At 36.3% G+C, this 20,505-nt stretch overlaps 2 protein-coding genes and 1 pseudogene across 7 annotated transcripts; 1 reads left to right on the plus strand and 2 right to left on the minus strand.

The window, feature by feature from the left end:
- Positions 1–4,222: 4,222 nt before the first annotated feature.
- Positions 4,223–19,051, minus strand: LOC114175303 (pentatricopeptide repeat-containing protein At2g13600 pseudogene; annotated as a pseudogene). Of its 3 annotated transcripts, XR_014993774.1 has the most exons (5): positions 17,338–18,875; positions 12,046–14,848; positions 10,408–10,618; positions 9,741–9,835; positions 4,223–4,812 (listed from the first exon to the last, which is right to left on the minus strand). The product of XR_014993774.1 is annotated as a pentatricopeptide repeat-containing protein At2g13600 pseudogene, transcript variant X2 (transcript). The 3 variants fall into 3 exon arrangements; XR_014993773.1 differs by lacking the exon at positions 4,223–4,812 and having other exon boundaries at positions 9,530–9,835; XR_003602814.2 differs by lacking the exons at positions 4,223–4,812; positions 9,741–9,835; positions 17,338–18,875 and adding an exon at positions 18,915–19,051 and having other exon boundaries at positions 10,479–10,618.
- Positions 4,285–6,000, plus strand: LOC114175305 (uncharacterized). 2 transcript variants are annotated; one of them, XM_028060087.2, is made up of 5 exons: positions 4,285–4,358; positions 4,468–4,640; positions 4,757–4,850; positions 5,094–5,258; positions 5,520–6,000. In XM_028060087.2, the coding sequence occupies exons 1-5, from the start codon at positions 4,349–4,351 to the stop codon at positions 5,798–5,800; spliced, it is 723 nt and encodes a 240-aa protein (XP_027915888.1). In that variant the 5' UTR covers positions 4,285–4,348; the 3' UTR covers positions 5,801–6,000. The 2 variants fall into 2 exon arrangements, with proteins under 2 accessions (XP_027915888.1, XP_085527249.1); XM_085671123.1 differs by lacking the exon at positions 4,285–4,358 and having other exon boundaries at positions 4,443–4,640.
- On the minus strand, positions 6,128–9,078 carry LOC146887535 (pentatricopeptide repeat-containing protein At3g57430, chloroplastic-like). Of its 2 annotated transcripts, XM_085671122.1 has the most exons (2): positions 8,853–9,048; positions 6,128–8,752 (listed from the first exon to the last, which is right to left on the minus strand). In XM_085671122.1, exons 1-2 carry the CDS (start codon positions 8,879–8,881, stop codon positions 6,274–6,276), a joined length of 2,508 nt encoding a protein of 835 aa, XP_085527248.1. In that variant the 5' UTR covers positions 8,882–9,048; the 3' UTR covers positions 6,128–6,273. The 2 variants fall into 2 exon arrangements, with proteins under 2 accessions (XP_085527248.1, XP_085527247.1); XM_085671121.1 differs by having other exon boundaries at positions 6,128–9,078.
- Positions 19,052–20,505: the final 1,454 nt, after the last annotated feature.

The raw sequence follows: 20,505 nt of genomic DNA on the forward strand, positions 1-20,505 counted from the left end.
CAGAACTTCCCTCTTCATTTCCCCATCATTGTGTTATGACATCAGTTGGGTTGTCCTTCCATACGAGAATAACCTTTAAAGGCTTGCCCTTTCTTCTAGTACGTGAAACCTTTCACTTTATACCCAGGGTCAGATGTCCTACTCATGGGAACTACTTCCCCCTTGAAGCATCCCACTCACAAATTTGAAAATACCTATCATTACCTGCTGACTATTAATCCTGGTATGAATCCCTTATGCCATTTCTTCCCTATCCATCAATTGTTCCTTTCCCTACTTAGGAACGTCATCTTTCCTGACTGATCAGTAACCCTTATCCATCTCAGCCTCTCACTAGAGGTTTGCCATCTTTTTGCACTTCCCAGTCTCCTCCCCTCTTACCTTTCTTGTCGCTAAGCAATTCCTCCACTTTTAGCAACCTTAGATTTGCCAATTGTTCCTCTTACACCACTCCAAGAAGTACCAGATGTGACCATATGACTATATGCAATGACACTCCATCTAACACCGTATGCATTTTTCATAATTCGGAACCTCACCATTGTCGGGGTGTAGAATCAGCTTGATTTCCTCAAACGATGTGGCACTTGCATGCACTGATACCCCTTAGTGTTATTACCCTTTTGATTCAACTCCCTTTAGAAAACTTGTAGTATCTTTATTTTGGAAACTCTAGCATATTCTCCAGTTCATTAGCCCAAGACGTTAAATCTCAATCCCCTTATCTCCGTAAACACTAGACACAAAGCACAGAGGCGCAGCAAGACAAACTAGATCATACCCAGCAACAATCTATCACTTACAGACAACGAACCCCTTTTTGTCTGTCGCCCCTATTTCCCCGAACCATCAGAATTAAGAAAGGAAAACAACATTTAATCTAGTCATGAGTGTGCACCCTCATTACTCTATTAAGGCGTTTTCTGTTCCTAAACTTTTGGTTTCACTGACAAACTCGACTAGACATGACTACTTACGCCTACACGGAACGACAAACCCACAACCTCAGGTCATCCTAAGGACGAACTGCTCTGATACCATAAATGTAACATCCCATTTAATTATTAAAGGAAATGTCACGCGATAAAGGTACATCAGCGTAGTCTTAAGGTCCCTAACACAACCCCTACCAAAACTAGGCACACCACGATGTCAACAAAAGCAGGATAACCGTTTACTTAAGAGTTTACAGATCCAGTAACAACGAAATACAGGGGCCATAGTCTTGAAGAAAACACAAAGGAAACTATAGTCCTATCCACACGGACTAGGCAGCGAAATCTCCATCTCTATGCTGACCTCTGGAACCTCGCCCATCTGCTCCCATCAACCAAGTTGATGATCATCGCAAGGAAGAACAGTCACATACAACACAAACATGCAACGAAACGGGTAAGCTAGAGCCAATCAACATATTCAACATGCAATCAAATATATTTTCATCATCTCATCCACATAGCAACCAAACATGTTATGACTCTTCATTCAATACACTACGACTCGACTCGACTCATCCGGATACGTATAACTCGGTCGGATTCAGCGGATGCTTGCACTTGTGTGGATACCTCTGCTCGAACCTGAGCTGCTCGATCCTGAGCTATGTGTTACCAGTGTTACGATGAATCAAAATCTCTCCCACCACAAGGTTAGCCCTTAATGAGTTTCAGGCCTCCTGCTACTCCCACCACAAGAGTCAGTCCGCTCTAAGTGAGACTAACTGACTCCTCGGAGCGTCAGGATGCAACCTTACCTTGAATCCTTACCTAGTTATACAGATGGGGCACCACCATGAACACCCACTAACAGGGGCCATGGAATTACGTCCCGACCACTGAAGCGCGACCCCGGAGGTCTCACCTAGAGACCCCAAGGAAATTACACACTGACACGGACCAACATTCATAAACCGACAATAAAAGAATATTAAATTAAGTTTTTCAATTCCATATCAACCCTTGAAGTTTAATCCTCATATCAATCACATCCCAAATCCATACCTCTGATCATCACTACCCCAATGAGTCTGGGGCCTAGTCTCATATTTATACCATGATCCTTTAGTTTCAAACCGCATACTCATTTCACATACTAAGTCCCCCACCACACTCATCATTCATCATTCATGAATCATGTCACGCACATATAGCAACCCATTAGGCATATATTCATACATCAGTACAGGCAACTTATCATGGCAGTCATACCCAAACAAATCCAAGCACAAGAGAACAAATATGCAACCCAAAACCACGTTGTCTCGCCCAAACCCCTCGCTCAGGCTGAAGGGTCTCGCTCAGGCGAGATAGGCTCGCTCAGGCGAGCCCCCCTTCGCCTAGGCGAGGGCTCAAAGAAGACAAGGGCCTGGGCAACGCGGGATCTCGCTTAAGCGAGATCCCTCTCACTTGGGCGAGTTGCCTGCTCGCTCAAAAATTGAGCGAGCCGCCCGGGCGACTTTTCGCGCAAAAGACTTAGGCGAGCTCCCTGTTTCATCTCGCCTAGGCGAGATGGACTCGCTTGGGCGAGATTAACAGGTCTCGCCACTGTTCTTCGCTGTACCGCCATGTTTTCCGATCGAATAACACATGCAAAGCTATTCTCACGCATCAAAACGAAGGATTAACTCATACAAACAGCAACCAACGCAAACACAGACCGAAACGACTGGAAACCAAGAACTCTAACTTCCCGTACCTGGAAAACCTAGCGGAGACCTCTACTACGTGACCACGAGCACGGCAGCTCCGAGGATGCGCTATAGGACTGCGATGAGAGTAGGACAGGGCCAGACAGGTGGGTTAGCCAGGGCTCTTACAACAGATCACGAAAAAGTTACAAAAAGGGAACTAGCACGAACTCGAGAGTCACTTACATGGAGTAACGGAACTTCCCGGCAATGGAACCCTAGCAGAAGATGGGTGGCGGCTGCAGCTCAAGGCAAGGGCAACTTTTCTGAAAGTGTAGGGTACCCTAGGTTTAGGGCAGACCTAAGGCTTATATACTATGGGCCGGCCTTTAGGCCCAAAACTGTAGGGCAGCCCACTAACTTTTGGGGCAGGAAAAATGGGGCCTTACACATAAAACTTTAAAATTACAAAAAAAATTATATTTGTATATTTTATAATTTTGTAATTTTAAAATTATATGTTTTTATAATTTTATAATTTGTTAATTGTTGTAATTCTATATTTTATAACTTTAAATTTTATAATTTTGTTTTCATAATTTTATAGGTAGATGTTTTATATTTTTGTAATCTTTTTTTTTATTTTTTAATTTTAATTAAATTTAAAAATTATCTTCATTAAATACAATAAATATCTGAAAAAGATCTGGTTATTAGGGTTTCTTGTAACAAAATATTATGTGGTAACATTTATGGAAAGTAACAATACAAGTGGGAACGAAGGTTGACTTGAACCAGAAGTCAAGAGGAAGTTATATCGAATTAAGGATCGAACTAAATTAAGTTAGATTCAAAAATAGAGTTGAGTTCACAGTAAATTAGAAATTAAATTGCCTTATCCAAACAAAAAAATGAAATTTAAAATATTTCAATTATTTCATTCAAACTATTTATTTAAGAAATAAAGAAAATTTAATTGCAATTAATTCAATTACTAAGTATTTTAATTTATTGGAATTGTTAAAATTCATCGTCCAAACACAAGATTAGTAAATAGATCGAAAGACTTTTGTAAGAAATAGGAAAAAATATATGAGAAAAAAAAAGTCACATTAAGTTGTTTATTTTAGAAGAAATTGTATAAAGGTAAAAAAGAAAAATACTCAACTCTACTTTTATTTTAGGGAAAATAAAGGAAAAATAATTGGTGCAAAAATTACATATATTTGTTTACTGGTTATCGCCAAATCTGAACATGGTCGATATTGAAGGCATGTTTATTCATTTTGAACAAATAATAGACAGATAATAGATAACGATTTTCTGTAGTTGAGATATTTCAGATTAAAAATGGTTTGACCATATGTTTCATTCATTGTTCAAGAAATTATTTGCTTACCTAATCTCTCAACGACCAAGATAAATATTACAAAAGAAATAAATACCACAAAATAATATCTAAACTGCCTAAAAAAATATCTATTTTATTAATTAATCATGTATTATTATTATTATTGTTATTTATTTTATTCAATTCAATCTACTATTAATAAAATGGTTAGCAAATAACAGATGAACAGATTACACTGACATTGCTTTAACAAATAAAAGAGTAATATTATTAGACTTTACTGAACATTAAAAAATTACATTACGACTAGCCTCTGTGGTTCTTCCCTAGGTTGGGATTATCACAACCTTGGAGTTCTCAACGCGGACAAAATGTCTTTAAGTACTATACTTTTCTTTCTCTTTATATTTCTACCTTGTTGGATAACGATACTAATGCTTATAACTAGCTAAGTGTTGCAATGCAATGATTGATGATATTCAATATGCAGTGGAAGCTATGGAGGGAAGTACACCATCACTCTCCCCTCAACACTCTGATTTCTCAACTGGGTATCTCGAAGATGCTTTGATTGAATCATGTGAACGTTCCAAACGTAGACGCTTGCTGCCATGTACTACTACTGATGAGCATACCATGACTTTCATAGATGACCTTGAGCAGGTATAGAATTAATTAACCATGTATATACTCTTTGTTTTAGTTTTTCTTTAGATCAGTTTCATTTTCTCTTGTTCTTGGGTTGAGGCTGAATATACATAATGTTTTCTTGACTTCAGAGTTTCTGGAATTTCAACCCCTTATGGCACCAGCCAGTAGAGAACTTCAACTTCTACTGCATGAACCAGATAGAAAGGTTTTGTGGATTTTCAGGTATATGTATGTCATATATTCACTGATTGCCACACGAACTCTTAATGATATGGTCAATTTGGTTCAGAATGCTATAATTCCAAACAAAACACTGAACAATATATATAATGCTGTTACCTTTGTAATTAAGTTATTGAGAGAAGGGGTCCCAGAGAAAAATAAAAAGAATGAAGGAAAAATGTGTTGATGATTGTGCTGTTACTTGTACCCTTTTTCTAATGTGAAATATGTGATGTATTGTAGATGAACTTATAAGCACATCAAGGAGCGAGGAAGCAAACATTCTTCTAGCAGATTCTAAAACACCGGAAGAGACAATATCAGCCTCTGAATCTTTAAACTCATCCTCATCTTCATACAAACAACCCGTGACATGCAAAACCACAGACCCCACAGAAGCCCCAACAGGTACTATATTCTCCTTTTCTCTTCTAACTATTACATAGTTGTTTTTTGGTGTTTTCCTTCTATCAGAATTGGAGTTTTATCTATTTATGAGTAATAAAAGTTTGCTTTAAAAATTAACATATATATGACTGATACAAAACTCCAATTCTAATCCAATAACAGCATGAGAATGATGCACATTTCAGCTGAAAGTGTATCGAATTTTTGTCCTAATATAGATTTGTTTGTATTAAGACATGAACAAGTGGTTATTATGAACAGGAAGTGATGAAATGGGGAACAAAAAGGTGGTAACAAGAGTGGTGTATCCATTTGCAATGGTGAAGCCAGGAGGTAGGGAAGGTGATGTGACATTAAATGACATAAATGAGAGGATCCTAATGCCTCCCACAAGGCCAGTGAGGCATCCAGTTGGGGACTTTGCATGTCGGCCATGCGTGTCCGCAGAGGGTCCAGGCCTTTCAGGGAAAGCAGTGGTGGCCCTTACTAGAATTCACACACAGGGAAGAGGCACAATCACTATTATCAGAACCAAGGGCTAAGAAATATTCACCACTGCTGTGTTATGGCTTGCTTGCTTGGCTAGCACCTATCTAGCTTTTACTTGAAGCAGCTTTTTGAGCCTGATTTGCTTTGTTTTCATCAGTCCTTCTTCCAATTGTAAAGATGGAAAGCGATATCTATGTATGTGCATACACCTTATATCATACTTCAATCTTATGTTAAAGCTGTTCTTCTCAGAGATTCAGGCCAAACCTTACAATTATTTTATTTGAGTCTTGTCCTAGTTGCTACTACCCAATGATAATCATAATAATAATAATAATATGAAAAAGAATATACAAGAAAAGAGGGGAGGAAACAACAAATAATCCCACAGAAGATATCACAATGTTTCAATAGTGACTATGCCATGAAACAGTGTTTCAATAGTGACTATAGTCATGAAACAGTTGCAGTAGTAAAGATAAAGAATCTACGTATCTTGTGAAACTGAGAATGGATGATGATGATATTACCAGTAATCACCACAGGAACATGAGCCATCTTTAAAATGGTGGAATCTATTAATATCTCTAACAATAATTTCCCTTGAGACAATTTTACATACAAATTTGAAAAAGGTGTGGCAGTCAACACAAATTCGTATATTCTTCTTCACCCTTATAGGGGCACCAGGAGGCATAGCAATTAATCCAAAGGCCACGGCAAGTTTCTCACTGTGGTGATATAAGAGCTTCTCCTTTTCACTTCTGTTCACATTATGTATATCAATCTCTACAACGGGACTATATCCAGCCTTACTTAGAAGGTCACCTAACTGATCCAATTTAGCATATATCTCATCACTTCTAGAATGACTTCTGTCTCCAACGATAAAAGTGTATACCTTGTCTTTGATCTCAATCCAACTCATTCCGGGCTCCTTCTTCACCTTGCTGTCTTTCATTAGCTTTCTAACCTTAGCCACATTTTCCCACATCCCCGCAGAGGCATAGATGTTTGCAAGGAGAACGTGGGTACCGGATTTCTCTGGCTCCAGATCATAAAGCATCTCTGCAGCTTTCTGACCGAGTTCTATATTTTTATGGATTCTCGCAGCTCCTAGAAGTGCCCCCCAAACTGAGCCATTGGCCTCAAAAGGAATGGAATTTACAAGCTCCACTGCTTCATTTAATTTCCCAGATCGTCCAAGGAGATCAATCATACAAGCATAATGCTCTTGTGTGGGTTTAATCCCAAACATTTCCTCCATTTTTTCGAAATATTGCCTTCCCTCATATACCAAACCAGCATGATTGCATGCACAAAGAACACTAACTAGAGTAATATGGTTGGGCGGCACACCAACTCTAAGCATTTGATTGAACAACTGAAGAGCCTCTTTGCCATGGCCATGCTGAGCATATCCTCCAATCATTGCAGACCATGAGACTATTCCTCTATTTGGTATCTCAAAAAAGGCACGATCAGCATCCTCTATGCTTCCACACTTTGCATACATATTAACCAGAGAGTTGCTGGCAAAAATATCACACATAAATCCAAACTTGATGGCATGGACATGTAATTGTTTCCCTTGCTCATACGCAGACAACTTTGCACATGCATTTAAGAGAGAACTGCAGATAAATGCATCTGGCTTGATATATGCATCTTGCATTTGTAAATATAGCTTTAAAGCCTCCTCCCCATCCCCGTATTGAGAATATGCTGTTATCATGGATGTGTAAGCCACCAAATCTTCCCAAGTGCGCTCTTCAAATATTTTTGAAGCCTCATCTATATGGTTACATTTTCCATATGTGTCAAGAAGGCTGTTTATAACATAGAAATCTGAATAAATTCCAGATTTGATGGAAATTGAATGAATCTGCTTACACACCTTAATTGCCTGCAAACTAGCCACAGATTTGAGAACTGTTGAAATAGTAGTTTGGTTGAAATCTATATCTTCATTGTACATTTTAGAAAAAAGTGACACAGCTTCTAAGTCATCGCCACATTGTGAGTAGCCAGAGATCAAAGCATTCCATGCAATAACGTCCTTCTTTGGCATGGAATCATAAGCTCTTCTCGCATCATCCATCATTTCACACTTGGAATACATATCTATGAGTCCAACAGAAGCATACAAATCTGAATCAGCAACCCTCTTTATCAAACTAGAATGTAACTGTCTACCCAGTTCCTTGAACGCCATTGCAGCACAAGCCTTTAAAGCACTTGACAATGTAAACATATTGGGAGAAGTTCCTGAGCTATTCATCTCATCCAACATCATTAAAGCCAAATCATTACGATCGTGAAGAACACAACCTGCGATAACTGCATTCCAAGAAACAACATCAGGGTGTGCAATTTCCTGAAAAACAGCAACCGCACCTTCAATCTCCCCTGCTTTAGAATACGTGTCAACTAACGCATTTGCGGAAAACTGATCCAAATCAAGCCCCATCTTCAGCATAAGTCCATGAAGTGTCCTTCCTAGACCACCATCCTGCAAACCCGCACAAACATTCAATATGATGGAAATGCTGAACTCATTAGGCCTTATTCCACTCCTCATCATTTCCTTAAATAAATCTACAGCCTCACCTCTCAGCTCACTTTGCACATAACAAGAGAACAAGGCATTCCATGAAACAACATTTTGTTCCACAATTCCACCAAATAACCTCTTAGAATCATCGAGCAACCCACACTTGGCATACATAACAACCAAAGTGTTACCAACAAAACCATCAGACTCGAACCCTGTGACCACAGCCATCCCATGAACCTTCCTCCCCGTGTTCAAATCTCTCTTCATCGAGCATGCCTTAAGCACACTTGGGAAAGTATACTCATTGCACTTAACACCCAACAAGAACATCTCATTAAACACCAACAGTGCCTCCTCCAAAAACCCATTTTGCACATACCCAGATAGCAATGAAGACCAAGAAACCACATCTGGCTCAGAACTTTCATCAACCAGCTTGCGGGCATACCTAAAACGACAACACTTGGAATAGAGAGTTACCAGGTAGTTTCTGAGACCTGGATGGCGGGAAAATCCAAACTTAATCAAGTGGGCATGGAGTTCCATACCTGAAGTTAGCGACTTTGCAGCAACACATTGTGATAAGAGATTTGAATAGGATACTGGGAGTTTTGGGAGGCTTTGTGAATCTTTTAATATGGCTGCAGGAGACGTGGTTTGCACAGTGGGGGGTTTGAAAGGCATGTAGAGACGTTGAAGAGTACTGTGAAGCATGGTAGTAGCTATCGAACGATTCACGATACAACTGCCCATTCGTTTTTGCTCTTCTCTCATTCGTGCATGCCTCTATGCACCTGTTATATGCCTTCGTGACTTAAGCTCACGGTGGTGCAGCAGTGGTCGTGTGGAGGTGCAGTGGTCTTCTGGTTCTGGTATGTGTAGGTCGAATTGTGCTTCTGAATATGTTCTGAACCTAAAATTTAAAAAATTTAAGCCTATTTAGCAAATGGTAACTTCCTCTAAAATTATTATTAGAATTAAAAGAGAAAAATGAATATGAAAACACTTGGTGCACCCAAGAAGTTATTTTATTTTGATCAAATATTTATGAACTCATATATTTCCTTTTCATTTAACAATCTTCCTAACCTCCCCAAAACGCAATCCCTGACTATATATAATAGTCTTCTCAAAACCCTTACCACTGAATCTATCAGACACGAATCATCAAATAAAAACAAATGTACAAGATAATTCGAAATCTAACAAAAAGAGAAGAAAAAGGAAACATATAAACCAAGCTTCTCACCATATCATCGAATACTAATAATGCTTATACAATGTATCATGAAAAAGCTTACCAAATCTTTATTCAAACTACAACTCTTGCAGAAAACATAGTTATTGAATAGACAAGCATGTTATTTAAACATCTTACTGCTACAAAGAGAAGTCAAAACGTATACAGCTAGCAACAACAAGGATTGTGAACTTACCACATGCGGCCATGTCAAAACATTTTCAACAGTTATTGTCTTTATGAAAGATTCTTCAAATGCACATTGTTTAGCTAATGGTACCATGGCAGACACTGCAACAGAAAGCAGTATTTAAAATCTGATAAGATACATATCTTATTCTACTTTAATCAGTTGTTTGATGAATATAAAGAATATGATTATCTTATTCAACTACTTATTCAATCCTGTTGGGATAGTGAAGTTCTTAGTTTGCAAGGGGAGATGATGGATCAGGAAACAAAATAGGATAGTATGCATGTATAAGATTTACATATATTATAATTTAACATGTACTAATAATAATATATAACTACATTCATCTATGATATAAACAATATGATATATCATTGGTAGGGGCCTTTTGTCTCACCGACACATCAAATAAAAACTAACTTTTCCCCCTTACAAATGCATTATAGGAATCAACATCAAGTCAGTCCACGGAACAATTGTCATGTGAGTTTCTTGCTTTGTTTTTGTCCCTTTAAAGGTTAAAGGAATGAGTAGAATCAACCATAGTTCATTGCAAAGAATATTTGAAAGTGAGTATCCATGGAGCTCCAATGATTACAAAACCCACAAACCCAAAAGCAGAGTATTATTGCGTACACTGTCCTCTACCCACTTTTTACACCAAACTAACCTTTTATTTTTCTTTTTGGGCCATTCTATGCTCAGCCCACAATACAAGTCTGAGAGAGAAAACAATGTTGATAGCCAATCCTTGTATACCGCTGAGGTTTTCCAAATTAAACTACATCTAGCTCAGAACTCCAAAAATTTTGCTCTGACACCGAAATTAAAGCTCCTTGAATCAAGAATCCAACGCAAAAAGAAACAACTCAATTGAAGATCTGTGAAAAAAGTTATGAGCAAAATAGTCAGTAAAAGTCAAAGGTACCAAACTGCAATTTTTCAAAAGCAAACCTCAACTTTTAAACTACTTTCATTTCATGTCCTACTTTTCCTAGAAATTACAAAACTGTGTTAAAATGAAAGATTAAAAACAAAAACAATACCCAATAGATACATTTAGTGCATAAAAGAAGGAACAAATCAAGATCTATCACAACTGCACACTTAGACTTTTGCACTCTTAGACAAAATAAAAGAAAGCTTAGGAAAGAAAAACTAAAAGAAGACAACAAATGAAAACAAGAAAACAAAAACAAGGATGCAGAACAAGATAACATTTGTTGATTTAAAACAAAACAAACTAGTGCACTAACCAATAGAGTCAAGCTTTGAAGCAGCTATGTCTACCGTCAATCTAAAAATCCCACTAAATACAGAAAGAAACCCAAAACGCTCATAGTAGAAGGAGGACTCATATATGTAGACTTCCAGAAGTGCCCAATATTGTTGCACAATCAAACTAAAAAAAGGAGAAAACTCAGAAAAATAAACTTTGCATATCTGCCATTTAACATATAATATGATGCAAGGTTGGTGCACTAAAACTTGTTTGTTCTTGTCTCATTCCTATTCACAAAGATTATACCAAACTTTCAAGGTCTTTGGAAAACAAAACTCTACCTTTAGGACGCTGAGGTTGGGTTCAAGGTTTTGAAACACAAATAAGGAAACTATTCTTTCTCTAACAAACTCTATGCTTCTACAATACCAACTACAACAATAAAAAAAGGAGAAAGGAGAACAAAAGTTTGAACAAGGGTTTTCAGGAGCATTCAACTTTTGGCATACATCTTATTTCTTGTCTGTACTTCCATTGGATATAAAAAGCAGTCGCTCACTAGAATTGATAAATTTCATGGGCCGATGGCTTGGCCACTGTGCACTGGGAAATGAGTGTAAATTGGGTGTACATATCTTCGGTTGGCTCAACCTATCATTATCAAACTTAAAATACAGGGAGCACACAGGAAAAGAGATTTGAACAAATAGAGATAAGGCACCAAATCCCATCTAAGTGAGAAAAAACACCACATTCAAAATATTGAAAGTTGAACCCTTTTGTACTAGCACATGAGAAGTGTGATTCAACAATACGGAAAGAAAATTTATTAGTCATGAAATTAGTTGTGTCTTGACTCAACCCACAACTTACAAACAGGATAAGTTAAGCAGTTTATATATTTCTGTTCTATCAAATTGCTGGCAGTTATATCCAAAAGTGTTATTTAATTTGCATAAAAGGTTAACAATATTGGTATAGTGAACAAATTATTTTCAAATAATGGTTGCCGGATTTTGAGAAGGAAAAACGAATAAAGCAAAAGCAATGGGATTGTCCGCAGGTATGGAAAAGAATAATGTATACCTCATCTACCAATAATCTCCACAAGAGCAAAACCCATCCTTGAAATGATGAAATCGATATCGATCTCTCATTATAAGCTCCCTTGAGGTGACCAAAGACAACAACTTTATTACCAAGTGACAATCGTTGCACACACGAAGATTCTTCATTACATGTATAGGCATCCAAGATGGTAAACTAAGCAACCCAAAAGCAAAAGCAAGCTTTTCACTATGGTACTTTTTACTCCTATGAGTGGAAGAGACAACACTAACATATTTTCCAGTATCTTCTACTTTCTTCATCATCTCATCCAGTTTTATATAAACCTCCTTTATCTGTGGATGATTGGAGTCATCTACAGTGAACACATGTACCCCATTATCAACCTCAATCCAGCTACAACCTGGACTCTTTCTAATTCCTTTCACTTTCATCAACTTTCTCATATCAGCAACATTTTCTAACTCCCCTGTCTCAGCATATATATTTGCTAGAAGGACATAACCTCCAGAATCTTCAACATTTAATTCCATCAACTGCTTCACGGCAGTTTCAGCTAGTCTTGAATTGTGATGGATTCGGCATGCTCCTAGTAGAGCACTCCAAACAGTGGCATTTGGCTTAAAAGGCATCCCATCTATTAAATTCTTGGCCTGGTCTAGTAACCCTGCTCGACCAAGCAGATCTACCATACAAGCAAAGTGCTCATTTCTTGGAGAAATGCCAAACTCTTGAGTCATGGAATCGTAATAATGTTTCCCTTCAGCTACAAGCCCTATGTGGCTGCACCCAGATAAAACAGCAACGTAGCTTATATGGTCAGGTTTGCACCCTGTTCTTAACATAACCTCAAATGTTTCAATTACTTTTTGGCCTATACCATTTTGTGCAAATGCTGCCATCATGGCATTCCAGGAAATCAGGCTTTTCACATGTATTGAGTCAAAAACTTTTTGTGCTTCTTTGATTTGCCCACATCTTGAATACATAGTGATAATACTATTTGCAACAGAAACATCTGAACTGAGCCCAAACTTCATGGCATGACATATGACTTGTGTCCCAAGTTTTACTATTGCCAAGTCGGCACATGCCCGGATAGAGGTTGCAAAAGTGACCCAATCTGGTTTGACTGCTTTGCTTCTCATCAAAACATATAATTTCATCCCTTCTTCCGTGAACCCATGTTGGACATACGTGCTTAACATGGAATTCCAAGTTATGACGTTTCGCTCAGTCATAGTGTCAAAACATTGGCGTGCCATGTCAATGTCTCCGTCTTGAGAAAATACATTGATCATTGTCGTCCATGATATGATATCCCTAAGTGGCATCAATCTAAATGCAAGACGAGCTTTCTCAGCATCACCACACTTTGCATACATTCTAATGATTGCATTCCCTACTGGAACAGAGGACTCCATCCCACTTTTGATGGAATATCCATGAATTAGTTTTCCAGGGGCAGCATACTTCTGACCCGAACAAACCCCAAGTATTGTGGCCAGAGTGAAATCATCCAACACCACAAAATCCAATCTCATTTGGTTAAACAAAGTGAAAGCATCTTCTCCAAGTCCAAACTGTGCCACCCCAGCAATCAAACAAGTCCAAGAAACTTGATTACGTTCACCTACACGGTCAAAAACACGCCTCGCAAGTTCTAAGCATCCACACTTGGCATACATGTCAATGAGACCATTTCCCAAATATAAATCCAGGCTATGTTCCATTCGAAGAATCCGAGCATGCAAATGGGCACCCCATTCTAGACTAGAAATGTTGGCACATGCACTGAGTACACTACCATAAGTCATGAAATTGGGCTTAAAACCCAGACTGCACATCTCCATAAACATACTAAGACAACGGACTGCAAGGCCGTGTTGAGAGAACATAGATATCAGCATGTTCCATGAAACGTTGTCATGTTCAGGCATTTGGTTGAATGTTCGGAGAGCTTCAACGGGTCCATATAATTGAGAATATCCATAAATCATACTGTTCCAACAAAATAAGCTCGGGCTTTCAATGTCAAGGAAAACAACCTCAGCCAAACGAATTGCTCTACATTTAATATACATATCAACAAGAGCGTTTTGAATGCAAGTGTGGGCTTCCAAATGTAACTTGAGGAGATGGGCGTGCAACTGAAGAGCCAACTGAGTGGAGGCAAGGCAAGCACAAGCCTTCATTGTACAAGTATAGGAAAAGGGGTCACAGTTTTGAATTTCATGATCAGAATCTCGAAGCATTGAGATATAGGTTTTGATGCTATGAGCAGGGAGGCCATTCTGACAGTAACCAGATATCATTGTGGTCCAAGAAACAGAGTCTCTCATTCTTGTAGGCATTTCATCGAACAATTTCTCTGCTTCGTGCATCCGATCAGAATGAACGAGTGCATGGAGCATGGTGTTCCATGTAAAGGTGTTGCGGTGACTGGTTTGGCGAAAAACGCAAAAAGCATCCTCGAGCATGGCACAATTGGAGTACATGTGCAATAGATTGTTGAGTAAGAAAAGGGAAGCGTCCAAGCCGGAGCGTATGAGTTGGGCATGAAGTTTTCGAGCAATGGGTGGGGATTTGAGGGAAGTCCCACACAGCTTGAAAGCATCGTAAAACTTCTGAGATAGTTGCATGTAAGACATTTGCTTTACTTGTTGCACCGCACTCTTGAGGCACTACCATGATTTATATAATTGACCACCACTTTCATATCTCGTCTTCACTAATCAAATTCAAATCTCATTTATTTTCCCATAATATTTTCGAGAAATGTTTAACGTACACTTGTACGTGATATACCGTTGGTATACACCTGCATGTGCATTTTAAAAATAAAATGAATTAGTTTGAGTGACATGGCATTGTGTGTTAAATTGAAATTTTAGTATAAAAATGTGTTGTCAGTGTTGTCCTTGAATGTGCTACATGAAAAACATATTTTGATTCCGGGAATCAATTACGCTATAGGAAAGGTATTAGCACCCTACAACACCCACCCTAAGGCAGTCCCTTTAATTAGATATAAAAAATGACGTGGTTTTCAAGATGCTTAATTTTCTCCAAAAACAAAAACAATAAGGAAATAATATATAAAATAAACAAATTTTTCTTTTATTTTAAAGGGCCCGACAAGGATAATTCCTCACTCCTACGTATCTCTATGCGTCATAAAGAATCAGGGTTACGTAGTTCTTTTTAAAACTTTTTGTGAAAATATGTCAGCAGAAGCTAGGCTTGAACAAAGAGAGGGCCAGTGTAAACTGGGCTTAAATGGATGAGTGTTTGATATTTTTTAATTTTTGAAAATTTTATATTTTTTAGGATTTTTAATAAAATGAAAGGTACCGAGTACTAGGAAGATGCAGACAATCACACAAGTACTCAAACTTTTATTATGGCGATGCTAGATAGCATACGATCATACAAACATTCCAAAAACATATCGTTAAAAAATATTTGGATAAAATAATTGGATACCAAATGATGCGATCGACCATACAGGTATTGAAAAACATTTATCAGGAATGTAGATGACAGACGGTCATACAAACATTTCAAGAATGTATCGTTAAAAATATTTGGATAAAATAATTGGATACTAGAGGATGCAATCGACCATACAAGTATCGAAAAACATTTATCGGGAATGTAGATGACAAACGGTCACACAAACATTCCAAGAATGTATCGTTAAAAATATTTGGATAAAATAATTGGACACTAGATGATGTGATCGAACATAAAGGTATCAAAAAACATTTATCAGGGAGGGATGTAGATGACAGACAATCATACAAACATCCCAAAAACTTATCTTTGAAAAATATTTGGATAACAAAATTGGATACCAGACGATGCGTACGATCATATAAGTATCCAACTTTATTGTAATCATCAAATCTTATCAAGATTGAAAATGATATATACTACATTTTAATCAAACAGAATGCCAACACAAAAGAAATTCCTCAATAGTGCAATCCATTACTCTATACAAGCATCAATCTTAATATCAAACAATAACAATATAAAATTTGATCACCGAACCAGACTCCTTGCATCAAATCAGTAAATGAATATCTTGTTATTACGCGACAAGTCTTAGAGTAATCAAATCTTGACTATACAACATTCAAAATAAAAACCCTCATATCAACATTTATATTTACACTACACTATGATCAAAGCAAATAAATTTCCCAAATTTTGAGACCAACAATTGGGTTCCGATTGGAATTTATTCTACTATCACGAAACACTCCCAAACAAATCAAAATAGGATATTATATATCCCAACAGAATACCACACATTAAGAATAAAGCACTCCCACATTATATGAATCAATAGTCTCTAAATTAAGCATTGCAATATCAACCCCAAAGGCCGTTCAAATACACAACCTTAAACAAATTAGAACCCCAATAATCAAACCTCGACAATTAACAATTAATTAATAATACTCAATCGTTCAAACCAATGACATAAACTCCTCCACAATTGGTTTCACATTGACGCTTTGCTACCATTTCACCAACAATGAAACCGAAAGGTGCAAACATCCATCAAGCAGAAAATAAAAGAAGTTTTCCAACTCCAACATTCTAAATCAGCGCATATATCCACATCCCTTTAATTCACCACACAGTTTGCAAGAAATCAAATATCTTCCAGCGCAAAACATAATCAATTCAATCATTTAACACAGTCAATACCCATGCCATAGTAACAGACCATTCATAATAAGCAAAATCGTAATAAACAATTCCATAAGCTGCTGCCACTGACTTAAGTAAATATCAAAACTTAAAACAACCCAAAATGAAGGAAATGAGCACGCTCCAAGAAAACTAAACACAGAAAATTCAACTGCTTGAAGAATATTCAATTACTGGATCAAGCCCGATGCTAACAAACCAAAACAAAAACAGAGTGCTCTACCATTATATTATATTAATCCAAACATTTCATAACTTCATCCACGGATTTTTCTAAAGCAACCATCAATCAATGGAATGAAATCACGGGAACAATACTCTTAAACTTAAAAGAAATTAAGCCACTCATCAACATTAAATTAGTACTGATGAAACCTAGCATTTCGTTGCAAACAATTTGAAACACAGTAGGAACTAATATTTAGAGAATCTCTCTAACCGAACAACAAAACCACAAAAACAACCAAAGACAGTGCGTCTCCCGAATCAACACCACACTTTCGATTACAAAAAAAAAAACTGAAAATCTCGAGCAAATGCAATTAGCAGAATCAGAAAACAAAACAAAACTCAAGTAGTTCTAACCAGGTATGGAAACAAGAAGACAGTGGCCAAGGACGAGTGTTGGAAGAAGAAATTTCGAACCCTAGCTGCGGCAATGACGAACTCCTTGAATCGCTAACGAGAGAGGATAATCTTCTCTCCTTTTCTTTTTTTAGAGAAGAGAGCCTTTTTAGGGTTCTCCCGTGAGTTTTTTCTCTCTTTCTCGTGGGCCTGGGCCCCTTTTTTTGTGTGCAGAATTGTGTGTGTTAATTAGTGTGTGACGGAGTGTGGCGTGTGTGTGTTTTAATTAGGTGAGTGTGTTTTATATCAAATTTAACTCTCATTTTCTGCTGCTGTTCAAAAGGTTCAGAACTAACTATTATACATTATAGCCAATAAAGGAACTATTCACACCTCAGAGATTGGCTATACATACTTAGGTAGAGTATCAGCAGAAGAAGGATGAAGTACACCTGATTACTAATGCATTAGCATGGGAAGAAGTGGAGTGAATTTGTTGATACCAAGGACTAGACCACTGCTTTGAGTTGAGAAGCTTTACGTGAATTCGTTTTAGGCATTGGTGGGGACCATTGAGTATTGGGGAATTAATACCCTTTATGAATACTCATAATATATCAATACCCTTTATAACATTATGCTCATGTTGGAAGTGGTGGTAAAACCCAACCATATAATAAATTAATTTGACGCGTCCTTGAAAGGTAGGGCATTCTGTAGATTCGAGAACTTGAATTTGTCGATTCTGTCTACGTGATCACACATTTTTTCAATAACTGAAGGCCTTAAAGGTCAAAAGAAACGACAAGTTGGGGTTTTGGAGGAAGCCAAAACTGATTTGAATACAATGCTATAAAATGATGAAGATAATGAGACTAAGTTGGCTGGGTGCGTGCAAACTGGGAGCTTGAATAATGTTTACATAGCCACTAGAAACTTTAGTTCTTTAAGAGGAACTTTAGCAGCATCATTTTTCTATTATTATAATCATGTTGATTCACCTATCTCTTTGAACCGAGTCCCTGTCTTATTAATATTCAGTATGGATTAGACTTGGTGGAAAATAAAGTAACATGATCGACAAATCTATATATGTTCGGAATATATAAAGGAATTCAAATATGAAATTAAGGAAGCATTCCGTAAGAATCTAAGTCATTTTGTGCATTATAACAAGAAGATGCTTGTTCTGTTTCTGGATAGTATTTAATCTATGCATTTTGAAACATGACCTTTAATCGAGTATGCTTCTAAATTTTGTACCACAATAACCATCTTGACCTTGTCTATCTGTTCCACGCTTCTAATTTTCCCTCTGTTGGTCCTCCTCTATAATCAATGTTTTTCAAAACTGGACTTCCTCTCTATCTATTTCTCCTATATCAGGGTTATCGAGAAATCGCGATTCAACACCATATTACGTTCCCACATCCTCGAACCTAATCAACTTTGCACGCAGAATCGTTTTTTAGTGCGACAAAATCGCTCACGAGTTTAGAGTCGATTCAGCGAGCTCGGTTGGACAGTAGAAAAAAAGAAGAAGAAAAAAACGACACTGGATTTGTTTGTTACTAGGTATAGATTTATGCAGAACGCACCTGGTGAACAATTTTGTGGTTCAATGGTTCTTTTTCTGTCCGTTTTGGGTGTTGGTGTTGCTTCTCCTATCCCTCGAACAGACCTGTGGTGTCTTTCTCAGCCACATTCACACTTCACTTCTCCCTGCGAACTCACTGCATAGTACTGCTTTGGGTAATTAAGGTTTTAGTGGTTTCTCTATTCCTCTGGCTATTAGCTATGGGCTATTGCTTCTTACACTCACAATTACTAAATCTACCTACATTATTACTAGTAAAAGACTTAAACACTTTTTCTCATAAATACTATTATTAGCATATTTTATAACGTATTTTTTTTCCAACACTTCTTTCGTCATTATCTATTTTTCTGTGAATCTTGGTATTTTTCATTTAACTAATAAATTCCGTTATAATTTTTTTTATTCAAAGTGAAAATATTTTAATTAAAATGACTCATTTTAATAATGTAAGTATTAGAAAAAAATAAATTGGATTGAAAAATATAGTTAACTAGGAAAATCATGTTAAAGCACGTGGTTGAAGGAAGGAATTAAAGAAAAGGAAGTGGAGGAGAATGGGAGTGTCGAAAATGAAATACTTAACTGTTCATATCTATAATTAACCATATTTATTTTGTTAAGAGGAGTTCTAAAATATTGTTTTTTAGTTATTTAACATATTTATTTTAGGCTTAAAAATATTTTTGGTCCCTCGAGTTTCAACAAAATCTGGAATTAGTCTCTCGTCAAAAATTTTGACCAATTTAGTCTTTCATCTTTAAAAATATGTGAATTTAGTCATTTTAACCAAATCTTGTTAAGTTTATAAGTGCATTTCATGATAGTATTTGAATTATTTATACCGTTTGACACATTTTTGCTTCAATGTTAACTCAAATATTATCATAAAATGTTTTTAAAATGTCAAATAAATTTAATAAAATTTGGTAAGAATGACTAATTCCATACATTTCTAAAGATAAAAAACTAAATTGGTATAAAGTTTCAAAGAGGGACTAATTCTAAAATTCACTGCAACTTGAGGGACAAAAAATGTAAGGCCCAGTTTTTTGGGGCGTTACAAAAAACATATTTAACTATTTATTTTATTTAATTTATTTTGTAGTCATGTGTACATAAAAGTTCTTATACTTTTTTATCTATTTATTTTATTTTTAAATTATTTTTTTTAAATATAAAAATATATTTCTACACTAATTTTTTTGCTTTTATTTTTTATCTTTTTATAATTTATTTTAATTAATCATTCAATAAATTATTAAAGAATGATGTTTAAAGTACTAAATTTTTTATAGTATTTTTTTCATTTTTCATTTTATTTTATATTATATTTTTTTCATTTTTCATTTTATCTTGTTATAATTTGTATTTAATTGCTCATTTAATAAATTATTAAAAAATATTTATTTATAGTATTTAGTATTTATAGTGTTTTTTATTTTAATTTTTTTTTTTTTATAAATTTTTATTACTTTGTCATTTAATAAAATAAAATATAAAAAATTATTTTGATTTATTTTCTTTGTAATAAGATTCTTTTATAAAATGTATATATTTATTAGTATTTATATTGTCATATAAAAAAATGT

The sequence above is a fragment of the Vigna unguiculata genome, chromosome 3 (genome assembly GCF_037176805.1).
Source record: "Vigna unguiculata cultivar grain cowpea cultivar isolate G323 ecotype 2 chromosome 3, ASM3717680v1, whole genome shotgun sequence".
NCBI classification, from domain to species: domain Eukaryota; kingdom Viridiplantae; phylum Streptophyta; class Magnoliopsida; order Fabales; family Fabaceae; genus Vigna; species Vigna unguiculata.